General features: G+C 39.7%; 3 protein-coding genes across 6 annotated transcripts; 1 reads left to right on the top strand and 2 right to left on the bottom strand.

Moving 5' to 3' along the window:
* Positions 1 to 4,361: 4,361 nt before the first annotated feature.
* Positions 4,362 to 5,842, bottom strand: LOC141045260 (voltage-dependent chloride channel 1, chloroplastic-like). Its single transcript, XM_073533078.2, has one exon. It carries the CDS (start codon positions 4,720 to 4,722, stop codon positions 4,363 to 4,365), a length of 360 nt encoding a protein of 119 aa, XP_073389179.1. The 5' UTR covers positions 4,723 to 5,842; the 3' UTR covers position 4,362.
* A 975-nt stretch (positions 5,843 to 6,817) lies between these two features.
* Positions 6,818 to 8,026, top strand: LOC149989501 (uncharacterized). Its single transcript, XM_090248730.1, has 3 exons — positions 6,818 to 7,020; positions 7,255 to 7,343; positions 7,531 to 8,026. The coding sequence occupies exons 1-3, from the start codon at positions 6,976 to 6,978 to the stop codon at positions 7,679 to 7,681; spliced, it is 285 nt and encodes a 94-aa protein (XP_090104856.1). The 5' UTR covers positions 6,818 to 6,975; the 3' UTR covers positions 7,682 to 8,026.
* A 521-nt stretch (positions 8,027 to 8,547) lies between these two features.
* On the bottom strand, positions 8,548 to 14,859 carry LOC112280139 (uncharacterized). Of its 4 annotated transcripts, XM_024515245.3 has the most exons (10): positions 14,719 to 14,859; positions 14,196 to 14,596; positions 13,499 to 13,597; positions 11,933 to 13,130; positions 11,075 to 11,151; positions 10,867 to 10,936; positions 10,669 to 10,744; positions 10,491 to 10,560; positions 9,969 to 10,374; positions 8,548 to 9,351 (listed from the first exon to the last, which is right to left on the bottom strand). In XM_024515245.3, exons 4-10 carry the CDS (start codon positions 12,117 to 12,119, stop codon positions 8,930 to 8,932), a joined length of 1,308 nt encoding a protein of 435 aa, XP_024371013.1. In that variant the 5' UTR covers positions 12,120 to 13,130; positions 13,499 to 13,597; positions 14,196 to 14,596; positions 14,719 to 14,859; the 3' UTR covers positions 8,548 to 8,929. The 4 variants fall into 4 exon arrangements, with proteins under 4 accessions (XP_024371013.1, XP_090104854.1, XP_024371011.1 ...); XM_090248728.1 differs by having other exon boundaries at positions 13,499 to 14,596; XM_024515243.3 differs by lacking the exon at positions 13,499 to 13,597.
* Positions 14,860 to 15,292: the final 433 nt, after the last annotated feature.

Genomic DNA, 15,292 nt, shown 5'->3' with positions numbered 1-15,292 from the left:
AAATACAAACCAAACTTTACTAAGAAAAAGAGACCAAAGCCATAGTTGATTGGATGTTCCAAATGGCCTCGGTCACTTCTATTTATACTTTATTCAACCATCCTAAAACTTTTTAGAATGTTCTTAATATTGGACCTCATTAAAATAATTGTCCTTCTAGAAGATTTTAGAGATAGATCCTATCTTGATAATTGCCCTTAGTCCTTCTAGGATGTTCTATGGTGGGCTCCATATAGACCACCAACTTGGCCCCAATTCTAAAAACTTCTAAAAACTTCCCAAAAATGGCCTCAATTACCTATCTCTATGCATCAATAATACAATTAACTTATCCATGCCGCATTATATCTTCACAATTTAATTTTTAGAGAATATGTCCATTGATTTTATTACAAATCTTGTAAAATAATTTACAAAAATAATCTATATCATCTTGTAAATCCTAAATCCTAAATCCTAAATCCTACAATTAACTAGCAATTCCACAATTTTAAGATTGGCATAAGATCTTAACTTAGAATTTAGTTGCAATACATGCATACATATAAAAATATGTTTTAACTATTAGATAATATCACTATTTTAAAATTAATACAAGATCTTATCTTATTATATAAATAAATTATATATTTCATAATAATGTAATATATATATATATATATATATATATATATATATATATATATTTACTTATATATTTATATATATTATTTTATAAAATAAAAATTACAAATATTATATTTTTTTATATAAACCATCTAATAGATTTTTTTTCTTTAAGTGATTAATTTAAAAATTGAATATTTAGTTATATGTCATTTAGATTTAAGTCTAAAGTAGCTTATTGTTGTTCTCATTGTGTTCAAGCTTCAATATACCAAAGCAATTGAACTAATAGAGGTGGGTTTGAACACGGGGAAAGACTGGTTATATGAATTGGGTCTGTTAGTGTCACAATTGACTATACTCAAGTTATCTAAAATCAATTATCAAACTACAAAACACCAAGGCTTACTACTTCCATCTTAATTCAACACATAATTCATTCTACGACTATCAATTCAACAATACTTCCATATTTTTATCAGTTCATCTCCCACTTATTCTCTTTGCGGTTTATATATATTCAATTATTGATTTCTAGCTTACTTATTATATTCAGTTTCTCAATTAATGACACAGAATTCAATATCTTCACTTAACATAATATAATTCGATAATCTCAATTCTCAAGGTCACAGATTTTCTCCAAATCGATCAGTCCAAAGTCATATTCCACAATATTCTTATCACAATTGCAACAATACTTCTCTCAATCATAATTCTTCATAAGCAAATAATAAAAGCAAAGAAAACAAAGAAGTAGCACTAAGCTTATCCCGGCTTATGACTCTCACAGTCTGGCCCCGATCTCCCTTTTTTCAACCTCTTTATTCTACCAAAAGATGGACCGTCGGCCAGCAGATTCCAAAGGTTATGATCCTTTGAATTCTTAACCATTTGCTCCACTAACAACCTATTGTTATCAACTAAACTGCCTAACTATAAGTCTAATTCTCAAGGTTGTCAATAACCAACCAGTAACTTACCACAAAAATTATTTATCTATTCTACACTTATCTTATTATTGATCATATTTTATATTCTAGACTCATTTAAAAAATCAAAGTAGAATTAATAAACATACTTTCAAAAAACTATTTTTTAGAAGAAGTTTGTTATAATATATCATAAGTTTTTGATAAAATGTAGCATTATAGAAGCCATCTTTTGAAACTTCTAATAAAGCCTACATCTTTTCCAACTCTAAAGACTATTGTATCCAATGGAGGTAATCAAAATCTTCCAATAAACATCAAAATTGATGCATTGATATTGCTTAAGAAACTACTTATTATTATATTTTTGAAATTACAAGAGATATTATTTTTTCTTTATATCCTAATATTTAGTAGGTTTTTTAATAAAAATACAACTTACATTAGGCAGTTTGTAGAAGTGTTAATCACTACTTTAGTGACCAATCATAAATATTATTTTATATATTTTGCTACAACTTTAATGAATTCTGCACATTCATGATGTAGATTCCATATAGAAGTATTATTTACTACATGAAAACAAATCCTAGCAATCTTTCTTTATCTAAGCTTAATATTAGAATTTTTTATTTCAAATATTTATTGTGGCTTATAAAATATATAAAATATCACATTTTAATTATTTTTATATTTAAAAATATAAATATAGATTAGTATTTATTTTAGATTTTAGATTTTTATTTAATAATATAATATAATATAATTAATTAATTAATTAATTTAAAATTTAAAATCCTTAATAATTATATTATATTATTTTTAAATTTTTAAAATTAAAAGTAATAGAAATTTTAGATATCTTATAATAAAAAGAATCATAAGATTTTAAAAGAAGAAATATTAAAAAATGATAATATATTCCAGTAATAAAATAAAACAAAGAAAGACTCTAAGAGAGGTCATGTTTGACATTTTTTAAGCTTCTTTTTTAAGAATTTTTAATTTAAGATGGATAATTATAAATATTTAAAAAAAAATCAATTAAGTATTTAGATTTAAATTTTAATCTTCAATATTAATCTTCTAAATCTTAATTTATAATTTATATTTTTTAATTTAAATCTTAGCTATGAATACAATGAATAAAAAAAATAAAAATATACATATAAATATTTTTATTTAGGACTTGGAAAATAATAAACTATCTAAGATTTTGATAGATGGATGGGTGGATATTTTTTGATAAAATCTATTTTATAGACTATTTTTTGCAAGAACATTACATGTAATGTTATATTAAGTTGCCATAAAGGAAAGAGTATGATTCTTTTAGAACTAAGAGCAAGAAGAATTTAGTTGTTTTAGTATTAATTTGAATTATCCACAATAAACTACTTATATTTAGACTTCAATCAAAAGATTTGTATATTAAATAATATTAAAAAATTCATTTTTTAAAATATATTCTTTTATCTTAAATAATAATATTTTTTCTTAAATTTTCTCTAATTTTTTTAATACTTTTGAATAAAATATTCTTCCTTATATAATGTGGTTTTTTTAGATGGTAATTCCAAAAAAAAAATACCATTTCTACTTATTCAATTCCAAGTTAGTAGTAAAGTTCTATGACATTCAAGGTGAATTACATTTCAACATTGAAACAATTCAGAATTTTGAGATTGTTAACAAGAATTAACTAATTCCAAAGAACATGGCATTAGAATAACATCAGATTTCAACCTTCTCCGTATCAAACAATAAAACCTGGACCACTCGTCCTTGAGGGACTTTTTCCCATAGATTTTTCAACAAGCCCAAATTACATACTGCCTCTCATTTGCCAGAAGTTCTTTTCCAACAATGTACGCTCATTGATTTGTGTAGCACAGTTTTACTTGCCGTCTTCAATGTCAAGTTAAAGGCCGTTGATCTGTTCAGAAATGCGAACCCTCTCCTGTAAACATTTGCAGGAGTCTAGATTCAACTTCCGGGCCTTTAAGCCCAGATTCAACTTCGCAGCTCAAACTATAGAGAAAGTCGAAACTTCGAAACACAATACATGCATGTGACCAACACCGATACACAATAGCTGACGATTACAAGCCGAGATCCTGTCATGCAGGGAATCTAGCTAAACTGTACAAAAATGTCTGATGTTTACAAATCCTACAAGTGTGGTAGTAGATCCTTCATCGGCTTGAAGATGTAAAACTGCGATGAACTCGGAGGATCTACGGATTCAGTACAGCAAACGCTCTCATTGTGTTCGTGATATTATGTCAGAGTGAGGCAAGTTTCTTCTACGCAATGGAATTGACTCTCGTGAGCATCACATCAATCTGATCCTGATTCTCAGAGAACCAGTCTGTCTTGGACCTCTCGATTGCTATCTTCACCACATGGTTAGTCATGGGTTGGTGGAGACTCCACAACAGGTGGGACGTCTTGTGAGCGGCAGAGAGTCCCTCGATCGCCGACACGATGCCGGTGCATATCGACCCGAGCGGCAAGATCCAGAACGGCTCTTCGATCACGACCCTCACCTCTTCGATGTAGAACAGTGCCATCCCTGTGAAGAACGTCGCAGGAATGGTGAGCCAGCCTCAGTCGTGCCAAAGCGCCAACAGGAGCGCCTTGTGCCAGAGGATCAGAAACCTGGACGTGACCAGCGTGTACGCGATAGGGATGGGGGTCTTGAGAATGAGCTCGGACAGAACCTGCAGAATGTAGTTGGTGCGGTGCTGGGAGCTCAGGGTGCTCTGCTGCTCGTGGGGCTCGGAAATGCCGACGAGGTCTTCGCGGAGGGTCTGATTCTCCGTTAGATGGTCCTTAGGCAGAAGAAGTACGCCTTGATGTGGCGCAGGAGGGAGAGTAACTTAAAGGAGTCCCCTGGCTGACGTATCCATGTCAGCGACTGGCGCACCAGATCTCTGGTCCTGTTTACGTTCGATCCCCAGAACTTGCGAGCTTCGTCGAATCGATTGTAGGACGAGTTGGTTCGTAAGACGAGGAGGAGAGATAACACTGAGAACGTTGCGAAGAGGGTGCAGACGAGAACTGGAGGAAACACGGTGAAGATGACTCCTAAAGAGAAGATGCTGAAGATGTGGCGGCCATGCCTCCAGGACGACTTGTGTCTTGCCCATTCCAGGTGACCGTAAACCTTGTTCCGATGCATGATCTTCAGGTGCTACAAAAGCAAGCCTCCGAAAAGGATTTCGTTCAAGTGGAGACACCGAGTGCTGAACCGATCGGAGATTTCAGACTTGACTCAGAAGGTGGTATTGTGCGCTGACCTTACCACCGTAACCGAAGAAACAAAATTCCAACTGCTTGGACTACGGACACCGAAGTGTACAAAACCGTCCTTGTGCGGGAGGACCAAACAGTAAAATACCGCCGCTGCAATCCAATCCTGGAACTCTACTTGAGTAAGAAACGTGAGACTGAATATTCTGCATTCGCAAATAGAAATGAAACACCGAGGATCCAAAATTATGGCGCAAATGTAAACGCCACAAACCGATTAACATCCGTCCACCTTAAAGCTGCAAAGCTTTGAAATGCCTGCTTTCGAACCTATAACCTACTTCCAAGGCATGCTTGCTCATGAGGTTGTATCAAGAGAAAACTCCCAAGAAGCCAAATGCATGAAATCCAGGTCCTTCATTTTAAAGCCTGTGGCTTACTGCATGTGTTCCTGAGGCATCTGTACTTCATCCACGGACAGAGCTTGCGTAACAGTCCTGGTGCCATTAAGTCAGTGGCCGAAGTAATCTCCATAGTTGCTGTACTTCGAAGTTCATGAAGTAGAGATAGTTTGAACTCCCAGGCTTTGAGAATGTGTGGACAAGAACGGGTCAGTATCCAAAGAGGACTGTTTTTTTTGTGGTTTTTCTTTGACACAACCTGGGCATACCCAATGTATTGATTAGTGTTACAACTTCTAATATTATGTTGTAGTATTAAAAGTTGTAACCTGGGCATACCCAATGTATTGATGGCTTATTTTGAAATTATTCAAATATTTTTTTGGTTCTTCATTATTTAAAAAAAATTAATTAATTAAAGTAGAGAATAAGGTAAAAAATATAAACATTTAATAATAATTATTATGTTGATAATTTCTTTCTTTGATTTTGACATATTGACTATTTTATGAGGTATAATGATAAAAATTAAGATATATCAAAATTTATTTGTTTCTGTAAAAAATTATCATATTTATGCAATTATATTTATTTACATTTAGTTATAAAATTGAATTATTGGAAAATTTTTGAATGTTGTTCTAATATCTAATTTACAATTATTTGTAATTTTTTATTGAATCTGAAATTTTTTTATTGAAAAAAAAAAAAAAAAAAAAAAAAAAAACTAACTAACTAACTAACTAAAAACAAACAGAAGCAATGATGTTAAATAGTATGAAAATGTTAATCATGTTATGTGATTTCAAATTTCCTGATACAATAATATGATTCTCCCCTCCCCAGAAGAAAGAAGATTAATCTGCACTCGTTTTTTTATTTTCATGTTTAGAGAAAATTAAAGTGTATATGTACTTTATATATATATATATACTCCCACATAATAAATTCCCCATCACTGATAATCATTAATATCAATACAAATTGAATTGAAGTTAAGCAAGCCTCAAAAGATAGAATCCTAATTATAAATAAATAAATAAATAATAAAAAAAACCAAATAATAGAACATCCACGCTTCAAAAATATAAATAATAAAAAACCAAAAAATAAAAATAAAACAAAACAAATAGAAAAACCCACGATAGTAAACAGCCGAACACGAAATCTCATCCCAAACTGTTAAAAAAAATAGTGAGTTGGCAGTGACGCCACCAAGCATTCATTCATCCAGCTAGCCAGCTATTCATCCATCCATACACACACGTGGAACAATGTCTCTACGTCAGACATGGACATGGGGTGAGCGGCGGTAAGAGTCGGTGGCGGTGTGAACGGGGGGACGAGGTCCGAGGGGGGCTAACTCCTACTCCGCAGCATCACCTACTAATCTGACTCGGACTAGAGAGAGGAAACCCGAGGTGGGGCTCTCCATTTGTCGATTTCAGCCCCCAACCCGGTGCTCAAGTTTGTCCTTATTCTCTTCCTTTCCTTTCCCTGCCCTGTGCCCTTGCAGCATCAGCATGGAGCTTGAATAGAGCGCAGCCAGAGCCATTCATAGCACAGTCATCTCATGAATTCCTCCCATTTAGAATCTCACTCCATGTATATATATATATATATATATCTTCTCCACAACACCCAGTTCACTTTCTAGATAGACCTTCCTTAATCGACCCCCAATTGCCATAACATCAAGCTCGTTTGAACCTGGAGAAAGTGTTATTCGTGCTGCTGCTGCTGCTGTTGTTGCTTCAGGTCGGATTTGCAGACAGATCGACATGGCGGCAAAGATCCCTTCCTACAAGCAATGGATCAAGCCTGAGGTAACGTTGTTCTTTTCTCGGGTCGAGTGCTGTGTGTTGGGGGACTTCTTCGGGTTGATTTTTTCCTCGTTCGAGTTGGATGAACTTATTCAGGCTTCGAACTTGCTTTTTTGTGTTGCGACGTGTGGAGTTTTGGCGTAGATGGCTCTGGATGAAAGGTTTGAGTCTGGGGCACGTCTGCTGTGAATTTCACGAGGAGTGTCTGGATGAATTGGTTTGTTCTTTGGGATGCAGATCTATCCACTGTTTCTAGCCGTCGCAACGGCTTTGTCCATGGGTGGATTTGTCATGGCCCGTAGTATTGCCGTCAATCCTGATGTCAGGTATGCAACTGGATTGAGTTTTTTTCAATTTTTTTCTTTTGTTTGAAAAAAAAGAAAAAAGAAAACTCTGTAGACTATTCTCTCGTTTATTTCCTGATCAGTTCAGTTTGTGCTTTGATGGTACGCTCTTGTGTCTGAACCTGGGAGCTTGCCGTGAACATGGACTGAAGTGCATGGTTTTCTACAGAATTTCAAAGCAGGATCGTGAAGCAGGAGTGTTGGAGAATTATAAAGAGGGAGAAGTATACAAGAATCACAGACTTCGACATTATGCTTTAAAGCATGGACCACAGATCATGCCGTCCCTCAACAACTATTTCTCAAGCTATAGTCACTAAGCCCTCTGTTCATGGTTGGATTTATTATCTTAAACCAACTGATGCTGAATTATCTTTGCCCAGGGACCTTGAGTTGGCTACAAATGCTTAGAATGTGCCTTTGAAGCCTCGATAGGCAACAGTGGCTGATATCGAACGAGCCACTCAGACGTCATGTTTGTGTCAACTTTACTAGTATATGTAAAAATGTTCACATAATATTTGAAGCTTAGATCAGCTTATCCAGAAGCAGCAACTTTCTTCTGTCTGCAAAGTAGTCAGAGAGGGGATAAGTAAGCCTGCCCCGAATGGTTGTATCCTTTGAAAAATCAATGAATACAACGATGTGAATGGTTTTTATTTTAATCGGTCTAAGGGAACATGTTGGTCAGTGTTTTAGTCAACCAGTCTACTGGTGATTAACCGTTTTCAACTATCTGGAGGATTCTAATATTATTCCTCAATAGGATTGACGCGTGTTGTGTATTTCAGTCGGAATTACATGAGCAGACCCCTCTTTCTTGAAATAGTTCAAAGTCGTCTGTGTTTCCAAAAACTGCTGGGAGTTTAAGGAAATATAATAATCGAATTACACTGATTATTTGCTTCCAACTGGAGGTAATAAATTGTGCATGAAAATGTACATAATTGACAGTAATAGAAAGACGTAGGAAAAGAGCGGCAGTTTCTGAGGACGTTTGATACGAATCCCCCTTTCGAATAACACTGCAAATAGGATACAACGAAGAATCTTGGCTCGTTTGGCAAATTTATGCTCCAAAAACACAAGTTACTCCATCAAGACCTGTACATTTGCGACATTCAGGATAGCTACCCCATGTTGGGGTCAATTTTCAAGCTTTTTGATTTCTAGTCTCGGAGGAAGATGGCTGAAACGAGGAAGCATCAATCGAGAAAATCATGCATCATTTATCCAGAGCAACCTGGTGGGTCCAATTCCCTTCATACGTCGATCATCTAGAAGTAGGCTAAAATCTAACACTAGGACATAATGCCACGATATTTAGACGAAACGACGATATAGCAATTGCATCCTTAAAAACTCCATTCATCCTAAACAAACAGTGCACAATCCTAAAGCTACAAGGAAAGTACTTAGAAGTACAGCCCCTCAAGACTTCACGACCACAAGAATGGAACACATGAATGGATTTGTGAATATATGTGGAACGAATAAGCATCAGAAACCTGAGGATTCTTCTTCAACAATTTCGAGTACAGCAATTGAGATGGGAAACAGGACGAAACTTAGCGTTCCCAGCCCACGGCGTTGAGATCCAAGTCACCGTCACGCTCGGGCTGAATACTGTTCCCGTTTGAGTTGGAACTATTTGTGTGGGAGTGATGGTGGTCGCCATGGTTCAAGTCGAGGGCGCCTTCAGCATTCACAGTTGAGGACATGCGCTGTTGCAGCGGGAAGGATGCAGCGATAACGTTGCTATGGAATCTGTTGTCGTTGTTATTCTTCTGGGAGTCAGTGAACCGGATAGGGATGGCGCCACGACGAGGAGTTGGCCGCTCGGGGGGGACACCTGGCCCTGCTGATGCTCCGAACTCTGTCGCGCTAATCGCAAGTCGAGGACCATGATCGTCGTCGACCTCGTCGTTGTTACTGCTGCTGTTGCCGCCAGCCGAGAGTTGCATTTGGTTGCCAGTGTTGCTATTGCCACCTGTTTACCACCCACATCCCCCAACATAATCATCCATGTAATTAGTCTTTCGTCTTGTGACTTGTCTCGTCATCTGACTTGTGTCTCGTGAGACGGGCCCTTGCAACTTGCACGACTTATTGCAATTACTTGAATTGCTGTAGCGACCGCTACTACACTGCTGCCGTTAGACAACATAAAGTGGACCTTGCGAGAAATGACATTCAATGCAAAGTGCACAAACGCCCCCATATTTGGTCACCAAATCTATCCACACAACGGTCGGTCCCTAGCCGCGCATCGGACTCTCACAGCTCAGTCGTTACATGGGTGAGGGTCATGCATGATTGTATACATTTTTTGAGCCTGGGGGTGAGAGATTCATGTCTCATCACCAAGTCAGAAACATCCTTCATGTTCGACCTTCTCCTGAATCAAAATTCAGCGATCCTTAAAACAAGTTGGAGTGGGGACTTTGTTACGATGTTCTTCTTATACCCACAAAGTCCAGGAATCAATATAGTCCACGGCCCTGTGCCATGCCAAGTACACTACAAGAGATGACTTTGAAGGGCATAGAGAAGGCTTTCTCACGACCAGATGCTTAAAGGTACTCGAAGGTGAGCAGCCTTTGTTACCTGGCACAGTTGGTTGCTCGCCCCCGCCAGAGACACCCCCACTGTCTTCCTGAAAGGTAGTGAGCTGAGATTTCGGGGACGAGGTGTCTGACGTGCGGCCGGATTGCAGCCCTGGCAACGAGGGCGAGGTGACGTCCTGTACTCGGTTGCTGACAACTTGCATCGAGTCTGATGCATGATTGGATAGCTGAGGAGGGTTCAAACCAGCCAGATGTTGAGGTAGAGTGACCTCAAAGGTGCCGGGATCACTGATAACCTTGGATGCCAATTCCGTTAGCTCATCGTGTGCGGCTTTCACGTGCGGAGATGTCGACGTATGGCCAGCTAACGTTTCTTTCGCCTTTTCCAAGATGGTCTGCAGGTATTTTCCTTGCGCCTCTATTCGCAACTGAAGTTCCCTTTGAACCTGCTTTTACAAACCACTATGAGAATCATGCGTTGCAATTGGGACGCATGTTGATATGTTGCCAATTCAGTGAAAGGGCTAATCTAGTGAGATGTTAAAAGTGCCATGGCCATCACCTCAAGCTGTTCATGGAGTCGACATTGGATTTCCATTTGCAAGCGCATAGCTTCAGGAATCTGAATATTGCTGCATACATCAGTCATATTTCTGTTAGGTCATGCGCAGAAATCCTTTGTCTTTCTAAACTTCAGAAGAATATTCTAGAACCAAATTAATGTGCGAAAGAAGACATACTCTTGCGGATTCTGCGATGTTGGAGTCAGGGTACCATCAGATGTACCATTACTCGTTCCCTGCATGTCTGAAGACTCTGCACAGTGCATACGAAAGACAACCATCATTCCATGGCGCGGAAATCATAGAAAAATTGCTATGGAGAACATCGAGAGTTTCGCCAATCAACACAAAGAATGTAGACATTTTTCTCTTTACCATGACTGCCGTCCTTGTTAGCTTCATGAACACGGGAGTCTCTATGAAGCTGTTTACCAAGCCTGTATTTCTGCAAGCCCTAAGTCGAAATTAATGTTTACTTTAACGAATGCCATAGAATGAACACAATGTGATCGAAAGAGAAGAGGAAAACGTAATATTAATAATTTACTGCTGATGAAATGCGCAGTAAGTGCGAGCAGCCTACCTGAAGATGGCTCTTCAAATGGTAAAGAGTAAGACCCTTCACTCCCATGACTCTCATTACAGATTTCGGTGTAGCCTCTGTCCATTGTGAACAACAATGACAGACGAGTTAGTTTTGATGACCTAATACTAATCCCACGAAGACATACATTTTACTACCAACTTAGTCAGCAACATCAAAGGCGAATGATTATGTCATCATATAATGGTAATCGGCGAAATCGTGTTCCTAGATTTTGTGTACTCGCTTTCTTCGAGTCGTTAACACGTGGTTCACGGTGTCATACCATAACCAGAGATAACATCGTGAACCACGTGTGTAAGGTATCGAGTGTACCACTGACAACATCCGCATTGAAGTAAACGTTGTACTCTGTCACATAGGCTCTACTCAAATCCTGGTACATGGAGTGACCGTGATAACAAACGAGAAAATTGACCATTATTCATCAAGGTCTTTTGGAAGGAGCAAATGCCTTGAGCTTGTCGTCGAGATAACTCCACTTCCTGTCGTTGCCTTTCAGGATTGAAGGAGAATATGGACATGACAGAATCTTGAACTAAGGTTTCGATTAGACAACATTACTTGTGAGAAAAATCATCTGAAAGCAATCTGAGACACCAGCATCAATTTAAAAACGTTAAACTCTCGTTGTGAAGGTTGTTTTTAAAAAGAACGATGATGAGCTAAGCCACACATGCACATACGACGAGGCACGTGGGTTGCCATGTAGAGACCATGCGTTGCTAGAGCGTTAAAACAAATGCAAATCTCCAGATTTTTCTTTTAGGCCTGGCAATGTGAGAACGTTGAGATGTAAGGGCACAGAAATGGGTGTGAAGGAGGATATGAACTTACTGTCAGCGCCACCGAGCTCAGTGACAGCGTCCACAAAGCGCTCGTGCAGCTCGGAAGTCCATCGCAGTCGAGGTTTGGGGTCTGTGGGGCTCATTTCCTCACAGGACACAGCGGAGGCATATGGAGACACTTGGTGCTGCCGATGTGGAACCAACCCAACGCTCGAATACTTCTTCATCTGGTACATCGCCACTGCTGATACTTACGACTGTTATTTTTCTCGTTCTATGCCGGCCACTTGTGGAATTGGAGTGTCCAATTGGCTCACTTGAATGTCCTTGTTATATACTTCAGCTCTGGAATCTCTTGGTGTGCTGTGAATCTCGATTGCCTCGAAGTTGCCAATATTCCAGAGATGATTCGTCAATTGGATAATTTAACTTTAAAGATAGAGGTCGAAAGTGAAACGGAAACGGATGGTCCCACACGAACAAAAGTTTCCTTGGATTGGGTTTTCTAAGCTGAGTACCGGAAAGGGTAGAGCATGGCCAATTCAACTTGATGTCCCAGTCAAAGGCCCAGGAATCAGGCCTAGAGTGCAATGACGTTACGAAATTAAAGTCTAAGAGATCACCTCCCCAAAATGCAAGAACACATAGTTTTTGCCGAACTTGAAAACAGGTTGGCTACTGGGATCTATTATGATGTCTTTGGAAGGGCTCTTAGAACACTGAAGTAGAAAGTATTGCTCAAGTAATCTCTGGAATAGGGACGCAAAGAGCAGAGTAACATAAAGACCATGACAGCGCCTGTAATGTACCATATGCCGCCACGAGGGGTACCAGGGCAACAAACGGCTTGAATGCTCCCCAAGTTGAGCTCCACAATTCTAACCCTTTCGGTGTGTTGCGGTACCAGTTTTGGGAATGGCAGAATTCGAGATAAGAAACTTCACGCCGAATAATACTAAAGTTACTGCAATATGTCGAAACGGTGTTGCGCAAGATTGTCACAGTCCTAGGAAACCATGACGAAATAAAGAAAACGTCGCAATCCGATCTCTGATATTGCTATTCTACGGTACTACCTCGAAACAGATTATCGACAACTGATTCGCGGGGTGGCGTGCAAGTCATCTGATGTCAAGGGCAGGGGCCAGGGTACTTGCGTAACACCAATCCAAGTTTCCACATCTGAATAGCACGGACGAAAGCTTTTTCCTTGTGCTGACCTCGACCAGCGTCAGACTGTACTTTTCCTGCAAAATTCGCCACCAAAGCATCACAGTTTCAAAAACCAATTGGAATGTGTGCTAACCTTTAATTCAGACGTGCGACACAAGTTTCCAGGTTTATGTCAAGGACCGTACCCTAAAACTCAGTTTAGTGAACACTAAGTGCAGCATTAAAACCTCAAAGCAAGGGGTATGAAATTTGAAGTCTAAAATATCCGCACACTCCATGTGAATCTGTTGCATGAGTGCTGCCCCACTTCTACTTCTCCGAATGTAGCGCTTTCACTCCAAGCGTATTAACAACTACATCTTTCTCGGGCTACCAACACGAAGAGACCATCTTCAGAAAGGTCTGAACGGACTTGCAAATTGCATCCATCTGTGCTTCTTACCAGAAGATTTGAAATAGAGGTAGAAATATGTTGGGTCCAGGTGCTGATGCATTATCTTGCTGCTCGATTATCTTAATTTCACATCGCTTTGCAATCAAACTGTGAAGAGTTCAAATAGTTATCAAAACGCTCACAAGCTCGCAGAACTCCCCCACCACCACTGCAAATCTACTCAGCATCTAGAGTTGTTCCGTTTCCAGCCATTGAATCAACTGCTAAGGCCTAAACAAATGGTTACTCCATCTTCTACTACTCGACCTTTCTCTCAGTATTTTGAGGATCCTCCCGGAGTACTGAAAGCCTGCAGAGGAGTACTCGAGCTCTCGAAGCGCAAACATAAGTACCATAACCTGAGCACTACCATAGAACGAAAGAACGGAGCCGACCAGTCAAAGTGATTCGAGGGACCTATTGAACAGTTCCGAAGTATCGGTTCTATCGAAGGAGTGCCAGGAAAGCAACTAAGAAGGGAGACGCGCGCGCGCGCTTACGTCTAACTCCGGACCTCCCACTTGCCGACACACTTTGCACATGTACTTGAAAATTAGATTTGCGGAATATCAAACGCATTAAGGTCCGAATTAACTTTGACTTCATCTTAATCCTCAAAACCCAACCACCACTTCATGCACATGAACTTCAGAGCGCAGACAAACACACATTCATAAGCTTACACATGCACCTCTAGAATCATTACCTGGGAAAGGCACTGGTGATGCACAATGCACTTGCAAGGTGCTGAGACTACCTAGGATACAACAGCAAGTCCGTAGCGGGTGCGAAATTTTATATGAATCAGCAAAGCTAAAAAGTTTCAAGTTGTGCGCCAACGACGTGCGGCAAACACTCGCCCGCACATTCCAGCAACGAGAACACCACAGCAACAACGGTATGCAACCTCGAGCTCGATCACCAAGGAAAGAAAACTTTTGCAGTCGAAAAGGGCAACAAAGGCCTTGCACCCATAATCCACGAGCTTTTGCTGACCTCGCTAGGCAAACCAACCTTCGATGCAATTTCAAACGCACGTAGACCGCCGAGTTTCAAACGACCAAATCCCGAAAAATTCGCAAACCTGAGACTTCCACCTGCGGGATCCTACAACGGAAGTCAGCCAATTGGAATCAACAACCCAGCAGCAAGCAGACGCCCTTGTGGCACATTCTAAAACCAGCTTTCAACAGCTTCGTGACCGATCAATCGATCAGCTTGGAACTTACACGAGATTGTCCGCAGCCGATCAGACAAAGGCGATCGCACTCGCGCTATCGAGAGATGGAGTGAGTGAGAGCGAGTGAGAGCAGCACAGGTTAGCGTTGAGCAGCGAGTGGAGGCGGTAAAGGTACGGCGTGGCAGTGACGAAGTGGTCATATGAGGAGGAGGGGAAGAGGGTGGATAGAGAGATTTAGCGACAAGACGAATCTCGGGTGGATGGCGAGGACCTGGAATATGCCAGCGGTGGTCTCGCCTTGTTGCTCACGCCCCTGTCGTTTTGCTACGCATGTTTCCAGCTACTCACAACGTTATACTCCGTGGCAGGTCATCCCCTCACCCTTCGTTACTCGTTGTGTCACACACCGGCGACGACCACATTCCTCCCACGTCCACCTATTCTAATGTTTGCCCAGGTTTCGTGTGTGCCTCTCATCCACCTCGATACCCCTCCCCCCCCCCCCTAGTTCCTCGCGGTGCGATGGATGGCCCTACTTCCCCGCTACACATCAAATTCCTACTCCAATTAAACTAATATATATATATATATATATATATATATATATGTAAATATAAAACCAG

This window comes from Physcomitrium patens, chromosome 3 (assembly GCF_059467195.1).
Source record: "Physcomitrium patens ecotype Gransden chromosome 3, ASM5946719v1, whole genome shotgun sequence".
In the NCBI taxonomy this organism is placed as follows: domain Eukaryota; kingdom Viridiplantae; phylum Streptophyta; class Bryopsida; order Funariales; family Funariaceae; genus Physcomitrium; species Physcomitrium patens.
This window is presented reverse-complemented; position numbering and strand designations above follow the sequence as displayed.

What these genes read in the sequence shown, in the direction of transcription:
- LOC149989501 (XM_090248730.1), top strand. Translation starts at nt 6,976, where the DNA reads ATGGCGGCAAAGATCCCTTCCTACAAGCAATGGATCAAGCCTGAG. An exon ending in AGCAATGGATCAAGCCTGAG is followed by an intron (nt 7,021 to 7,254) that starts GTAACGTTGTTC and finishes TTTGGGATGCAG; the next exon opens with ATCTATCCACTGTTTCTAGC. An exon ending in GCCGTCAATCCTGATGTCAG is followed by an intron (nt 7,344 to 7,530) that starts GTATGCAACTGG and finishes GGTTTTCTACAG; the next exon opens with AATTTCAAAGCAGGATCGTG.
- LOC141045260 (XM_073533078.2), bottom strand. Translation starts at nt 4,722, where the DNA reads ATGCATCGGAACAAGGTTTACGGTCACCTGGAATGGGCAAGACACAAG.
- LOC112280139 (XM_090248728.1), bottom strand. Translation starts at nt 12,119, where the DNA reads ATGTACCAGATGAAGAAGTATTCGAGCGTTGGGTTGGTTCCACATCGG. An exon ending in TAACAAGGACGGCAGTCATG is followed by an intron (nt 10,745 to 10,866) that starts GTAAAGAGAAAA and finishes TGCACTGTGCAG; the next exon opens with AGTCTTCAGACATGCAGGGA. An exon ending in CGAGCAACCAACTGTGCCAG is followed by an intron (nt 9,352 to 9,968) that starts GTAACAAAGGCT and finishes GGTGGTAAACAG; the next exon opens with GTGGCAATAGCAACACTGGC.